Raw genomic sequence first — 16,878 nt, forward strand, 5'->3', positions numbered from 1 at the left:
CATCACTGTGGCAGAGTATGGAGTTCCTAGCAAATTTAAAAGTGGAACTACCCTAAGATCTAGTAATCACATTACTGGGTATTTACCCCCAACATATGAAACATATGATTCAAAAGCATACATGCACCCCTCTGTTTATTGCAGCATTATTGACAATAGCTAAGATATGGATGCAGATCATGGATGCAGCACAAGTGTCCATTGATAGATGAATGGATAAAGAAGAGGTGATATATACATATATATCTATAAAATATACTTTACATATAAAATCTAGAATAGAATAGTATTTAGCCATATAAAAGAAAGAAATCTTGCCATTTGCAACAACATGGGTGGAGCTAGAGAGTATAATGCTAAGCAAAATAAATCAGTCAGAGACCAAATACTATATAATTTCACTCATGTAGAACTTAAAAAACAAAACAAATGAGCAAAGGGAAAAAGAGAGAGAGAGAGAGAGAGAGAGAGAGAGAGAGAGAGAGAGAGAGAGAGAAACCAAGTAGCAGACTCTCAACTACAGAGAACAATCTATAAATGTAACTTAACTATAAAAATAGTTATCAGAGGGGAGGTGGGGGGTGGATGAAATAGGTGATGGGGATAAAAGAAGGCAATTATTATGATGAAAGATAAAATTATTTAAAAATATTAAAGACACATACACTAACACACAAGAAAAAAATGACCTTGAATTTGAAAGTTAAGAAAACTCAGGTTTGAATCTGGGTTCTTCATAGCAGCTTTCTTTGCTTGGGTTTCTTTGAGTATAACCCTGTGAAAATAGGTCATAAGTTAGAAATAGTGTATGTAAAGCTCCTAAATGGTAACTGCAGGTTAATAGGTGCTCAACAATTAGTAAGTATTGTTATTATTGTTATTTCTATTTTCCTCTTAAAACTCAGTGAAATAATCCATACAATTAATTAAAATGCTTAAGATAGCTCTGTATCTTTTACAAATAGACTATAAAGAAGGCCACATGGTTTTAAGTATGCTAATGTAAAGTGTCATATTAAGCTTTCTATTTATTCAGTCATAAGGCTATCTCTACTTAGGTAGATTTTTATGAATAGGCCAAAAAAAAAAAAAGCCTGATCTCATTTTGAGTATGCCAGGGTATCCCCACAGATCTTAGGGGTTTAAACAAAATGTGTTTTTTTAATGTTTATTTATTTTTGAGAGAAGGGAGAGACGGAGTACAAGTGGGGGGGCAGAGAAAGAGCAATTTGAGGTTTTAAAAGCATGGAGATAGGATCTGAACTGTCTCTTGGAGGGGACGAAGACTTGTGTTTTGCACAAGTTGTCTTTGACTTCATCTCCTGTACTTGTGACAGCTCCTTTTTTTTTCGTCCTGGTGCATGGCCTTCCTTATCTACAACCTGCAACTTCAGAAGTTGAGGGTCTGATCTTCTCTCTCAAAACCCCCCACAGCCCTTTGTCCAGGGCTGTGCTACAGAGCACTCTGCCTTGGCCTGCCTTGTGGGGTCCTGTGGTTGGCTGGGTGTGGGATGTCTCCCCAGCACACTGTACACCCTTGGAGGCCTGGAAAGGCCTCACTCTTTGATGTTGTGTGCCATCCGCTTGGTGCCTTGCATATGGCATGAGTTCAAAAGGTTTTACTAAACAAATGAGAATTTCAGCAGAATCTGCATGTAGGAGCAATACACAAAACATGCTTAAAGTACCACATCAAAAAAAAAAATTTAAGATTTGTCTGAGAAGCAGAAACGTTGTCTATAATTTAGTTTATGGCACTCCGCTATCCTACATAACAATCGATATCCCAATTCATGCTAAATAAATATGTCTTGATGTATTATCTGACATTTCGGGGAGTATGTTTTTCTTCCTTAATATTTTAGTAACCCTGGCACATAGAAGGTTTTATAAAAGAAAATTGACAAAATCACTTGGCACTGAAGTTTCTAAGTTTCTAGAATGGTTTTAGTTTGTAAGTAGCTCGTTTTGTTAGTGATGTACACAATGTATTATCACAATGGGGTTTAGAAATGGAGTAGCAACACAGTTTTATAGATGCTCTAGGCAGGCACCTCTTCTTGCCCTCCTCTTTGCTGAGCACTAGTGCTCAAATCCTCATGTTCTTCCCCATCCCTGTGGATGTTTCTAGGATTCCATCCCCATGTTCATGCAAGGGCAGGAGGAGGGAAAAGGATACTTGGCTTTCTCTCTCATCCCGTAAGTCATATTTTTTATATCTTTTCTAGTCCACCAGGGGAGAGGTGGCTTAGAACAGCGTGTGGTTAGGAATGCTGAGAAGAAGAATGAGATGGAGCCCATGAGAAAAAGAGCAAACAGCTGTGTGTTAGGAAGTGGGATGAAGTTGGGAGGGTGGATGGTAAAGACTGGAGGAGGGAGGAAGAGAACTTTTGTTAATGAAATGCCTATTCTGTGCCAGGGGCTATTACACATATTACCTCAGTGAGTTCCATACTTGGATCTCAAGAGCCAGTAAAATTGGACCAAATCTTTTGGAAGCCAGCATAGGTTGTCCTTTTTTTTTTTTTTTAAATTTTTAATGTTTTATTATCCATTTTTTAGAGAGAGAGAGAGAGAGAGAGAGAGAGAGAGAGAGAGCGAGACTGAACAGGAGAGGGGCAGAGACAGAGGCAGACATAGAATTCAAAACAAGTTCCAGGCTCTGAGCTGTCAGCACAGAGCCTGATGTGGGGCTGGAACTTATGAACCACGAGATCATGACCAAGCTGAAGTTGGATGGTTAACGGACTGAAATACCCAGGCGCCCCATTGTTGTTTGTTTTTGACTTTGTCAAATAAGGGCCTTAAAAGAACAACTGCTATCGCTCATCACCACAATATGAGAAGGGTGTTTTGACACCAGAAAAAGCTTTTCAAATTGAATATATTTAGCATTATGAAAAAAAGTTATCACATTATCTTTTCTCCCTCTAATTTTGCCATTTTGTTGTTGACTGTTACCATACAATATTTCATTTGTTTACATGATATTCTAGGAAGTAGAGAGCATCTCTTATTCTTAGCCAGGGGTAAATACCCCTTCTGTATGCTTTGATAGATCACATGTAACAAGGCCAAAATTTAAACAACATAACTCAGATGAATGAAAAAAGTTAATTGCCCCGTTTTCTATAACTGATTTCATCTTGCTCTCATCATTCCTAATGATAAAGGAAAACACTTGATCTTGCCAAACAAAAGAGGCTTTTTGGTGGTTTTCAGTTTTACATCCCCTATTTGGGTAACTGCTCAGTCCTTCAGGATTCTCTCCAGGGATTTTCTTACTCTTTTCTCCTTTTCAAGATAACATCTGGGTACTGGGAGGGCTTATGTGTCCTCCTGGCCTAGTTGCCTCCCATTGAGGTGTCTCTTGGCCTTGGCCTCTGTCCTAGTGTGTCTGCAGTGGTGTGGCTTGTACTCCTGGCCACAGAGCTGCTGCACTGCTGAGACACAGCTGCTCGGGCTCCATCTTTCGGGCATCATGCTGGCTCCTGCTACTGAGGAGTTTGTTTTTGCATCCCGTCACAGGTCTCAGGACTTGGGTCTCCTTGCCCCAACTCCAGACTTTATTGGGGTCATTGGTCTCTCAGTCCTCCCATATCCCCAACCCTCTTGAAAGACCAGGAAATTCTCTCCTGATTTCTCCACTGTCAACACAATTATGCAGGATCCTGTGAAGCTGCCCTCAGGTCAATTAACTTTGGCCCTGCCCTCAGCCATTGCTCCTCCTCTGCACGCATATCACATTGCATGCCCCCCCAAATGCAAGATTCTTCTGAGAGATTTATAGTCTCTCTAGACCATGGCTTTCCAAAAAAATTTTTTTACCAGAGGCTATACTAAGAAATATATTTTATGTCTAGGTACAGTGCATGTATAATACATACATATATATGCCAAAGAAATAAAAATTTCCCCAAATTATATTTATCCTCACTACTTGTGGATGCACTCTGATATCTTCTAATCTAGTCTACTCTAAACCATTTAAAAACATAGTGATCCAGTCCATTAGAGTGATTTCTTCATGCACCAGTGGGCCACTTTCTGAGGATATGCCCTAGGAAATGAAACACTACCTCCCAAACCATCAGATTCTTCCCCAGCTCATAGGGATGTTTTAAAGTTTCCATCCCCAAGTTCACCCCACAAGGTAGGAGAATGAGATAAAGATGTTTGATAATCTTTCTTATCTTTTAAGTCATGTCCTTTATCCTTTCTAGTCTAGGGTTTATATTAAAGTCAGTTCTATATACTTTGGTTCTTATGTATAGGCAGTTAAGAAAAACCCTTTAACTCTGATAAGCCTGATTTTTTAAGAATACTGTCTCCTTATCTCACCATGTCTTCAAAAAAGAGTTTAAAAAATATTTTTCATCTCATGGTTTCTGTGGGTCAGGAATTTGGAGGTATCATGGTAGATGGCTGGTTGTGGCTCAGGGTCTCTTATGAGGTTGCAGACAAGATATCATCTGAAAGCTTGACTAGGGCTGAAAAAGTAGCTTCCAAGATGCTTACTCACCTGGCTGTTGGCCAGAGAACTCAATTCCTCCCCATGTGAACTTCTTTATAGGGCTAATTAAAGATCTTCATGATGTGACAGCTGGGTTCCCCTCAGGGTGAGGGGGGGATCTAAAAGTGAGCAACAAGGAAGCTGAATTGCCTTTTATGACTTAGTCTCAGAGGCCACACACCATCACTTCTGTCTTACTCTATCCATTAGAAGCAAACTCTAAGCCCAACTAAAATGGAAGGGAGGGGAATTAGGCCCCACTTATTTTATTTATTTACTTAATTTTTTATTCTTGCATCACAGGATATTATTAGAAGTTTCCTTGTTTTTTTTTTATTTTTTAAAGATATAATTTATTGTCAAGTTAGCTAACATAGAGTATACAGTGTGCTCTTGGCTTTGGGAGTAGATACTCATGATTCATTGCTTATACCAAACCCGGAGCTCATCCCAGCAAGTGCCCTTCTCAATGACCATCATCCATTTTCCCCTCCCTCCCAACAACCTTCGGTTTGTTCTCTGTATTTAAGAGTCTCTTATGGTTTGACTTCCTCTCAGTTTATAAGGGAGTGTCAAATAATTCATATAGATATTTTAAACCTCCACAGTAACTTGTGTATTTTTTCAGATAATTATTAGCACAAGGCAGTATATGCTATGCACAGAGTGATGTAATTAGTAAGTTTTATGGGAGAATCCAGACTGCATGAACCAACCACTGTTTTCTTGTGCAATCAGGGAAGGTTGCACAGAGAAGATGAGTCTTGAATTGAAAGGTGAAGAAGAAGGTCAGAAAACTAGAGAGAACCAGGCAGGGATTCCAGTTGGTATAAACAGATGAGTGAAGATGTGGAGGAAGGTTTGAGAGCCCTCAGAGTGATCCATATTACTCTGGTTTCCCATATGCCCCAGAGGACTCTTAATAGCCATCCACACTCCTCTCCTCTAACACTCTCTTTAACAAAAGCTTGACTGTCCTGTGTCTCATGACTTCTGGGCTGCTTTCTGAAGAGCAAGAGGCAGTTATGCAGGTGGATCTGGGCTTAAGCATTAATGTATTCATTCCATCCACATAGTAGAAACACACTTTTAAAAAGTGTATAATTTGACAGTATTTGAAATAGGGGTACACTTGTGAGACTATCACCACAATCAAGCTAATGAACATATCCATAGCCCTCAAAAGTTTCCCTGTAAACCTCTTTATCCCTCCCTCTCATCCCATACCCAAATTCTCAGGCAACCATAGATCTTTCTGTTACTACAGATTAGTTTGTATTTTCTAGGATTTTAAATAAATGGAATCACATAATTCTTACTCTTTTTTTAGTTTGGTTCCTTTCTGTCAATATAATAGATCATCTGTGTTACTGAGGGTATCAAGAGTTCATTCACCCTTACTAATGAGTAGAATTCCATTGTAAGGATATACCACAATTTGTTTTAACTCTTCACCTATTGATAGTCATTTGGGTTATTTCCAGTTTTTGCCAATTACAATAAGGCTGGTTGGAAGGGGGGGTCTGGGTGGTGCAGTCCAATAATCATCTGACTCTTGACATCAGCTCAGGTTATGATCTCACAGTTTGTGAGATCCAGCCCCACTTTGGGCTCCACACAGTGCTGAACCTGCTTAGAATTCTCTCTCCTTCTCTTTCTGCCCCTCCTCCCTTCTCCATCTCCCTCTCTCTCTCTCTCTCAAAATAGATAAACTTAAAAATATTAGACTGCTATGAACATTTGAGTACAAGACTTTATATGGACACATGCTTTCATGTGAAATTGTTGGGTCATATGCATGAGTGCTTAACTACTTAAGAAACTGATAAACTGTTTTCCAAAGTGGTTGTATAATTTTGGATTATTACCAGCAGTATACAAGAGTTCCAGTTCCTCCACATCCTCATCCACTTGACATGGTCAGTCTTCTAAATTACAGTCATCCTGATGTGTGTGTAGTGGCATATTATTGTGTTTTTTAAATTTACATATCCCTAATGGCTAATGTTGTGTAGTTTTTTTTTTAATGTGCATGTTTGCAATCCATATATCTTTCTTGGTGATGTGTCTGTTTTTGTTCATTTTGCTCATTTAAAAAATGTGTGGTTGATCTCTTATTATTGAATTTTGAGGGTTGTATATTCTGGATATAAGGCCTTTATCAGAAATATGCTTTGGAAATATTTTCTGCCCATCTATCTTTCTATTTCCTTAAGAATATCTTTTGAAGGCCAGACGTTCTTAATAAAATGTAATTAATCAGTTTTTTCTTTCATGTATTATGCATTTTATGTTATATCTAAGAAATTATTCCTCCTCTAATGTTACAAAGATTTTCACCTATGTTTTGTTTTAGAAGTTACCATTTTAGAAGTCTCAGTCTTTGTACTTTGATTGAAAAATCAATCGAACACATGTGTGTGAGTTTCTTTTCAGACTATTTTGTTTCATTAATCTGTTTGTCTCTTGTGGCCAATATCACACTCCTTTTGGCTATAGTAGCTCTGGAATAAGTCTTAAACTCAGGTAGTGAAAGTCTTCTAATTTTGTTCTTTTTCATATACGTTTTGGGTCAAATTGTCAGGTGTTGAGGTGGTCAATTAGGAAAATAAGCAAAACTGAAAATTATAATCAAGTCTTTATTCACTCACTGTGATAGTGTAGGCAAGAAGCCAAAATGGAAAGCGCTGTCTCCTTCTGTTCCATTTTTCCCCTTGGAATAACATTGGGCTCAAGGATCAATCAGATGGCATGCAGAAAAAGTGGGTGAAATTGTCTCTCTGCTGAAGAGCACTGGACAAAAGTCTCTTACATGGAGGGTAGGGTAGGATACGGAGAGAGAAACTTCTCAAGGAGGCTTCCGAATGGAGATGCCTGGACTAGAAAAGTAGTTATGATTATGAGAATGGCTGATGTGGGGTGGGTCCTAAGTCCTTGGCTGCAGTTACCTCCAGGAGACTGCAATTCATTGCCTGTTCACCCAGTTTGGTGTGAGGAGGGCAGTTTTCCCTTGTGAGGCCTGTCAGGAAAAGCCTTTGTAATTGCCTATGATTGGTCCTAAAAAATGTCATGTAGGATTTTGGCCTGGTGCTGGACTCCTCAGTTTTTGGCTACTATAGGTCCTTTGCATTTGCACTTGAGTTTCAGAATCAACTTGGCAATTTCTAGAAAATAGTCTGTTGAGATTTTCATTGAGATTTCATTGAATCTATACATCAATTTTGGGAGAGGTGGTATCTAAACAATATTGAGATGTTGAATCTTCTGATCCATGAACATGGTATATCTCTGTATTTATTTAGATCTTTAAAGATTTCTCTTAGCAATGTTTTGAGGTTTTTAATGTGCACGTCTAACACATCTTTACTCAGGTTTATCTCAATACTTAATATTTTCTGGATGCTCTTTTAAATGGTGTTAAAATTTCAATTTTCATATTTTCTCATACAGTAATACAACAAATTTTTGTGTGTAGGTCTTGTATCCTGAAGTGTTGCTAACAACATATTAGTTCTAGCAGTTTGTCTGTAGAAGCCATAACATTAACCTAAACTATAATGCATTGGTTTAATGGCAGGCAGCAGACAGGGAGGACACAGATCCTATAGGTTGAAGAGCTGGTGATCCTTTTTATGTTGCCATAAGACATTTGATAAAACTGTCAACTCAATACCTTGGAAGGCAGACCACATGCTCTTTGAATCTGTAACTGTAGGGAAAATAGAAAGAGGAGTCTCTGACCAATGAGAGAGCATTGGCTACTGCCTGCCTCATTCAGCTGAGTCCTTTGAGAAAGATGGGCTCAGGTAGAAGCTAGCCATTTTATTAACAGAGATGAAAGAAAACAAAGCTCCACTAGGACTGGAATTCTCTGCCTGCAGTCTGCAATACAAATTGACTGAGGGTGGTTATTTAGGACCTTCTAGTTTTGATTAAGCCAAAAGCTATTATACTCCCAACAGCAGAAGATAAAACTGCGACCCAAACCCCTTCTCAAGGGCCATTAGTAAAGTGTTGTCTGCCAGATGATGTAAGCCAAGCATGGAAGGCAACAGTGAAGATCATATTAAGGGGATTGCCTTTCCAACCAAACCTGCTGTTTTTGCTGGCTGCAAGAGTACTACAATTAAGTTAATAGATACAGGATAGATGGGACAAATAGAGCCTAGTAAATAAAAATGAAGAGTAATTAGGCATAAGAAATATTACTAGCTGAGATCTTTAGCTGTAGTTATTTGTACAAGGAATTGTAAAAGGAACAAATAAACCAGAAATATATTCTGTATTTTTTCAAATGGAATTGACAAAAAAGCTACAAGTCTATCTTAATGATACTTGTGTATTTGACCCTGAATTACTGTATAGTCCCTAAAAACTGCACCATTAAGACACTGAGCACAAAAAGATGTGTAGCCTCCTAGCCTCAATATACCCTTCAGATGCAATCATGGAAGATCAGGGATAAGAACCTCCCAGTAACTTTAAATGCAACAAGCAGGAGAGTTCCTTCTGGAAAGCTGAAATGGGGTCTAAGAATTTATTTGACCACTTGGGCAGTCTTTGAAGTATCCCTTTTGCAACATTTTGCTAGGCTGCAGACCAGTGATTACTTTTTCCATTTTTGTTTTCCAAATAGTTTTTCATATTCCTACCTCACCAGGTGTGAGGGAGGATGTTGGGGTGGGGAGCAGATATCTCATCTTTCAGCAAATAGATCATTGGGTTATGAGGAATTACATCTAGACTTGTAAAGGACTTTGTATCATCTCCAGATCATGGACTTAGAGCTGGATGCAATAATTGTTGGAACTTTGGCTTTTCTCCCTTTGGAACAGGGTGTGTTTTATGTTAGAAGAGGGGCATAGATAAATATTTGGATGGCCAGAGAAGTGGACTGTTGACGGAGTTGTCAACCAATGTACATTCTCACCTTCTTCATTACTAGACTGTCAATTATTAGCGGGGTCCAGGATTCACTAGCTAGATATTTTTATTTCCCACCGTCCAGTTATATGTGGCCATGTCTTGGATCAGGTAAATGGAATAAGTAGAAACAAGTGCTGCTTCTGGGACACACTCCCAGGTGTGCTGAGATGTACACCTTTCTGCATCTTACTGGTTAAGATACAGATATGATGGGGATGCCTGGGTGGCTCAGTTGTTAAGTGTTCAACTTTGACTCAGGTCATGATCTCATGGTTCATGGGGTTTAAGCTCCACATCAGGTTCTGTGCTGACAGCTCAGAGACTGGAGCTTGCTATAGATTCTGAGTCTCCCTCACTCTCCGTCCCTCCCCCATTTGTGCACTGTTTCTCTCAAAATTAAACATTAAAAAAAGAGATACAGATATGATGGAATTCTATATTATGATAGAAGTATTACCCTATTAGTCCTGGCCCACTTACCTCTGGACTAGTATATGACAAAAAACTCCAAAACTGTCTTATTTCAGATCCATAAATACAGAGAACAAACTGATGGTTGTGAGGGGAAGGAGGTGGGGAATGGGTAAAATGGGTGAAGGGGAGTGGGAGATATGGGCTTCTAGGTATGGAATGAATAAGTCACAACATGAGGGATATAGTCAACAGTATTGTAATAGTATTGTACGGTGACAGATGATAGCTACACTTGTGAGGAGAATAACTGTAGATTTGTTTAATCACTAGGTTACAGATCTGAAATGAATGCAATATTGTGTTAACTATGTTTTAATTAAAAAAACCTCTTATTTCAGATACAGTATCTATGGGTCTCTGTTAAAGCAACCTAATCTATATCCTAACTAAAACCTAGGCCAAATTTGGGATAGAGTATGAAGTATCCTTGTCTCCAAGGGCCAAGGCAGAGTCATTTTTAAACAAATGGAAACTAAACTTTTGCTAATCTAAATCAGGATTTTGGCCCAATTAAACCAATACTAACCACTGGGCAGTTAAGCTAATTCAGTATGATAGACGAAAATACATGGTCCAGTCAGTAATTAACTACTTCCTTCTAGATTGTATGTAAAAGAGAAGTAAACTTCTGTTTTGTTTAAACTGTTGTATTCTGAGTCTTTGTCAAATCAAAGAGGATGCTTAGGCTGCAAGCTAAAGAACATACATGGTTAGAATTTGTTGGAAAACCAGTGCATAATCACAAAAATAACATATCAAAGCAGTGCGTGCCCAATATGGACAAAAAACGTGTGGAAGTCAGAAGGGATAAGGAGAGTCTGAAGAAAAGAAAGTCCTAGTGGTGAAAATGGCATCATTGAAGGCAGTAATTTTTAATTTTTTCCACCAACCAACCAACCAACCAACCAACCTCTATATAACTTTTCTTGCAACTATTCTGGTAAATGAGAGAAGCAGCCCCTGCTTTATGGGGGATGGGGGGGGCAGGGGAAGGGAAACAAGCTTTGAAATAAATCAAGGTATTTGTCCTTTAAAAACATTTTTTTGTAATAGAAGTATCAAGCATTGGAACAGTTGAGAAGACTGTAATAATACAGACCATTATAAGAAAAGGACAATCAGTAGACCATTACCTTAAACAACAAATCTGCAACCATTATTTTAATTTTTTCTCATCTTTCCTTAGTGGGTGTACCAAGTGGAGGTACATGCATTTTTATATATACTACATAGTACATACACACATACTGTATGTAGCTCTGTAGTGCTTTTTCACTTAATGTATAAGTACTTTGTGACATGAAAAATTCTTCAGTTCTTGGTTTATTTCTAATGTTTAATTTCATACAATCAACCACAAAACATAAAATCAGTATGTATCAAAAGGCAATAATTAAAAAAAAATACACACAGAATATTTCCTCTGACAGAGAGGTGATCTTAATTTTTCAAGTGCTCAGCAGTGACCAAGCATGGAAGAGATACCTTGGAGTGTTTTCAAGCAGCCTGTAGAAACTACTCTGTATAATCTAATAGCATAAAGTAAAAACTGAGGCAAATTGCCCAGAGGAAATCTAAATTAGAAACTAAAGACTTTAAGCCTAATGTTACATGTCAGACCTTATTCTACAATATTGTAGGGCCAGTCCTCCTGTCCTTCTGTTACAGTCCAGACCACATTAAAACAAAAAGGTTACTCACAGCGGAGGTCGAGTCAAAGCCTTCTCATTTCTGTGTATGGTAATCTGAAGTTCCTTCCCTCATGAGACTATCTGCCCATTCTGGCAGAACGTTTGTGTGAAACCAACATTTCACATACAGAACTCCCAAGATACCCAACTGGCTTCACCCACCTTAGTTTTTGGGTTTAAAATTTGTCACAGAAACAAATGTTATCTCCCACGAGTTGAGAAACAAGAATGGGCCAACAGCAGCATTAAATTCACATAAACTGCGTTAATGGTGGTATTAGTGCCTTGATTCTCTATTTTCCCCCTTGCAAAATGGGTTCATCAGTGTATACTTTGTGTGTGTGTGTATATATAAAAAACATTATTCTGAATTATCTTCCCTATACTGAGCTTTTTGAAAGTTGTGCTTAGTTTTTATTTTGGATACTCCTCTTTCTGATAATTTATAATGGCTCCAGTGGAAATACACACACATTCTCGTTGCCTGTGTAGGTCGTCTTATACCTTATTGGACATACTGAACAACGCTAAGGTTTTTAAGGAGGGAACGAACGTTAAAATCAAAGGCTAGGCATTATTTTTTTGGCCTCCGCCGCTTCACGTACTTAGTAGGGCAATTAGTACATTTGTTCTCTGCCTGGCAAATTCTTTTGAAGCCGAAGCCGAACCAGAAACGCTCGCTGATGCCTCCTAGGACCAGGTACCCCGCCCCACCCACGTCCCTTCGCCTACCCCACCCCCTACCCCCGGACGGAGAACACGCCCTCAGTTACAGCCCTTCTGGCGCTAGCCTTAGGTAACCTTGATTCCAGGGCGGCGGCGGTCAAAGCCCGCAGCGCACGCGGCCTCGGCGGACCCCCCCCACCGCAGCGCGGCCCAGTGCACGCCGGTCCCATAGCCGCCGCTCCGCTTCCGCTCGGCAGCCTCTCGGCCAGCGGCCCGCCCATGCTCTTGGCCACCAGGAGAGCTAGCCAGCTTTTCCATAGCCTCTTTCCTGTCCCGAGAATGGGCGACTCCGCCTCTAAAATCGTCAGCCCCCAGGAGGCCCTGCCAGGCCGGAAGGAGCCGATCCCCGTAGCGGGTAAGGATTCTGGCACTCGCGGAAGGCACCGGCGTCGTAGTTGCGCATGCGCGTCAGCGCCCGGCGGTTGCGCCTCCTCTGCCCTTCCGGAAGAGAGCGAAGGGCAGGTCTCGGGCGGATTAGTTAGTTTGGGGTCTGCGCAGGCGCGGATAGGCACCGTTTGGGGAGGGTGCGTGGTGCGTTGGGCGGGGGCGATCGGTCTTCTTTCTTTATTTGACTTATACCTTAAATAGCCTGAAGCGCTCTGGTGGAATCTCGTACGTTGGTAAAACTCACCTATAGTCCAAATATCCCGGTGGCTTCCAACTTTGGGTAGGAAAAGCGCTGTCTCGATAGCCGATCTTGCTCACAGATGTGTGTGTGTGTGTCCTTTGCCGGCTTCTGTGCCTCCACTTTTACGCACGGTTTTCTGGGATACTGGCTACTTGCAGTGAAAGTGCGTGTTGTCACGGGAGGCAGTGGGATGATACAGAACGATGAAAACTGCAGTTTTGAAATTGTATCTCAGTCTACTATACTGGGTCCAATATGCCTTTGGGCTTCTATTATCCTCCATGACTGTCCGGTTTCTCCCAGTTGGCAGGAGCTGTCCCTAGACCCGTCCTCGCGTGTCTGCCCGGGTTTGTCAGTAGTGCGGAGGTGTCAGCTTTAGAACTATACAAAGTTAAAAATTTTCCAATCTCAAACCAATACTTTTGGAAAATACAGTAAGAAAAAAAAAAGCCAGCAAAATGATCACATGCTTGGGTGCCCAGTAATGTTAAACTACTCTAAAGGTTCTTTTCGTAAAGCTTAAGCCTCAGTTTCTATTGCAGACTATTAACAAGTACACCAACCTGGGGACCAGTACTTTAAGTAGGATTATCTTGGTGTAGTGCTTCTCAGAGTGTGGTCCTGACAATTTGTACTTTAAACAAACACTCCATAGTTTGTAAACCACTGCCTTAGAGTAGTTGGAGGATAAAATGGTGATTAGTCTTCTACATATGGCTCAATGCCAAGGTAAATCCTGCATTTAAAAATTCCTAGGAATTCTGTTTTTCTTTTCCTTAAAGAATTATTGGGTAGGTATAGGAGGAGGTCACAGCGAGGGTCTGCATATTGGACACAGTAATCAGTATGAGAGTGGGAAAGGTAGAGGTTTTTTGGATTTGAGGCAGTTTAGAAACTTACGCTGTGTAACTTGTTTCTCCATCTACATTAGCAGTTCTACTTAAGCCTCCCTCACTTCAACTCCAGCTAACTCATGGCCAGCCCTAAAAGTTTGTTTTTTGACTCACAATTAATTTTGGACTTTTATTTTAAAAATAAATTGCCTTTTACAAACTAGTGTGCATAAATGGATACTTAAAGGCAGTGCTTTTTCAATGCTGAGTATCTAAAACTTGCATTGAACTTCCTCTTTGCACACCACGGGTGTCTTTGGTATGCCCTCCCAGAAATCTGAAACACAAGCAAACGAAGGCAAGCATTTTGATCAGATCTCCAAACTGGTTCAGATCAGCTCTGACCAAGATTTAGTTCTCTTAAACTTAACCAAAGTCTTCCCAATCAGTTAGCTGGTACATAAATAACACTTTTGGTAAAAGATTAACCAACATGATGGAAATGAGCCAATGATTTATTTGTCTTATCCACCTAATAACTCTAATGGAAAACCTCAGGGCCTGGTTCTGTTCCAGACTCTTCTGTCTTGTCTTTCTATATAGCCATGCATACATCTCTGTATCTGGACCAGTAAACTGCTTTTTTTGGGTGTAGGGCCAAGCCTACAATACATATGCATATGCAACGCATATGTCCTTATTGCATTGCTGTTGTAACTCTTTTCCTCCCTAAATATTTCAGTTTTAGATTGTAGCCGGTCCAGTCCCCACTCCTGATACAACTCCTGCTTTGACAGGATTTTTTGCAAGTTCTCGGATTGGCCCCAGAAATGGGCAGGATATGATTACCTCGTTGGTAGGTTTTGGTGGCTGTAAGCTGTAAGCTTATAGATTTAATATTTATTTTTTGAAAGTCAAATTCATCTCTACCCCAACCTCCAATCTGTTTAACAGCCCTTCATTTCTGTTTATTATCTTAATGTCTGTTGTTTGTACCCTGACTCAGAAGTTCTATGATAAAAGCATCACCTTTTGTTTTTAGAAGAAAAGTCCTGTTCAGTGTCTTTGGTTCAGCTTAGTACTAGGCTTTGTCTTTGTGCACTATTATCAACTATTTTTCATGTGAAGAGTTATCATCTTAGCCTTAATCCTACCTTTTTTGGTATTCGTAAGGAAACAACACTCTTTTATAAACTATGGCCTAATTGTAGATTTCTACTTTGCAAGAAGGTAAGATTCAATCCTTCAAATTTCTTTAATGTTTAGTGCCTCCCAGACTACCTATAGTGGATCAAAACATGAATAGTCCTATTTTGGGTGGTTACAACTAAACTTGGACTGGACTGCTTCATTCGAAGCACACTTCAGGTTAGTGGTGTGGGTTCTGGACAGCACTGGCTGGCTGGCTGTCAGTGCATGTAAGCAGTTTGCCTGATCTTTTATTTATCTTTTTATTTATTTAAAAATTTTAAAAAACGTTTTTATTTATTTTTGAGAGAGAGAGAGACAGAGAGAGAGAGAGAGAGAGAGACAGCATGAGCAGGGGAGGGTCAGAGAGAGAGGGAGACAAAGAATCCAAAGACAGGCTCCAGGCTCTGAGCTAGCTGTCAGCCCAGAGCCCAATGTGGAGCTCGAACCCACGAACCGTGAGATCATGACCTGAACTGAAGTCGTACACTTAACCAGCTGTACGACGGTCTGTCTCTGTTTTAGTGTCTGGTTAGACAGCAATACTCAGAGAACTTTGGGGAAAAGTGAAATTCATGCTTGTTGAACTGAAATGGTGGGCAGTTAATTGCTAGAGACAGTCAGGAGGTGGAAGGCTTATAATTAAAACCTCAGAGTGTCTCCTATGTTGTTAAAATGTGAGTTTATTATAGTTAGAACTAATCTTATTTCCAGTGAATTAATTACTGTATAAGCCCAGTATATATATATATTTTTTAATGGCACTTTGGTTTTTGTTTGTTTTGCCTATTGGAGATATTGCTAATCTGTTTTTTGATCAGGTGTTTGGGATTTGGAGATATCATTCAAGATAACATTGACAGCTCCTATTTAATCTCTGCTTTCTTGCCTTTGTATTCTTAGTGTTCACTGTATTACTATGGTTTTTTTTGGAGAGAGGAAGAGATGTAGAACACCTGCTCATGGAGTACTCTTTTAAGAACTTTAATATAAATAGAAAAACAGTAGAACAATATGGGTAATCCAAAAGGTGCCTCTTTGAAAAGCAGTTGAACTGTGACAATGAAATTTATGAACTATGTGTAGCTCTCTATTAAGAGAAAAGGAAGAAAATACATATATACAAATTTAAGAACTGAGAAGGGAGAGTAATAGAAATTGAAAATTTAAAGACTCATGAGAGCCTGTTTAATTAAGTCTTTGAAAACTTGGATGGAGTAGATAATTTTAGGAAAATATAACTGACCCAAACTGATACCAGAAACATTTAGGAAATCTAAACATGATGATTTTTCTAGCAGAAATGAAGTTGTCAAAGAGTTGCCTCCTCTCAAAGCATCATGTTCAGATGGCTTTGCACTGACACTTTTACTAAATATTTAACGAGCAGTTCATTCTAATAGTATTTAAACTAAGAGAATTATCAGATTTTTTTTAAAGCAGTAAGTATAGTATTAAAACCAAACCTGATAAAGATTGCACAAAAAAGAAAACTGCAAACCTGTCCCACTTAATGAATATTGATGAAGAACTGCAAAATAAATATGAGTGAACAGAATCCAGCGATGGGAGTTAGTTCCCAAATGCAAGGATGGGTCAGTATTAGGAAATCTATTATTATAATTTATCATTTAATTGATCTACGGAGAAAAATGATATAACTGTCATTGGGATGCTGGAAAGGCAAGTTGATCATTGACTATCAACTTTTCTTGATAATAACTCTCAGAGATGGCTACTTCCTTAACATTATAATGAATCTATTTCTGTACCAAGGTCAACATCACGCTTATTGAAGAAACGTAGAAATTCCTACTGAAGTCCCAATCAGGAAAAAATGTGGAGATGGTCCACTCTTGCTCAGCCTAGTAGCTGGTGTGCACCATTACTAAATACTTT

At 39.4% G+C, this 16,878-nt stretch overlaps 1 protein-coding gene across 3 annotated transcripts in view; it reads left to right on the forward strand.

Annotated features, from left to right (window-relative positions):
• The first annotated feature begins 12,378 nt into the window (after window positions 1-12,378).
• MSRA (methionine sulfoxide reductase A) overlaps window positions 12,379-16,878 on the forward strand; it is a 438,844-nt gene continuing 434,344 nt past the window's right edge. Inside the window, exon 1 of one of the 3 annotated variants that reach the window (XM_029938554.1) lies at window positions 12,379-12,685. In XM_029938554.1, coding sequence (XP_029794414.1) covers window positions 12,550-12,685 — 136 coding nt within the window. In that variant the 5' untranslated portion in view covers window positions 12,379-12,549. The remainder of the gene's footprint in view (window positions 12,686-16,878) is intronic. The other 2 variants (XM_029938549.1, XM_029938543.1) reach the window with 2 other exon arrangements.

Source organism: Suricata suricatta, chromosome 1 (genome assembly GCF_006229205.1).
Source record: "Suricata suricatta isolate VVHF042 chromosome 1, meerkat_22Aug2017_6uvM2_HiC, whole genome shotgun sequence".
NCBI lineage: Eukaryota > Metazoa > Chordata > Mammalia > Carnivora > Herpestidae > Suricata > Suricata suricatta.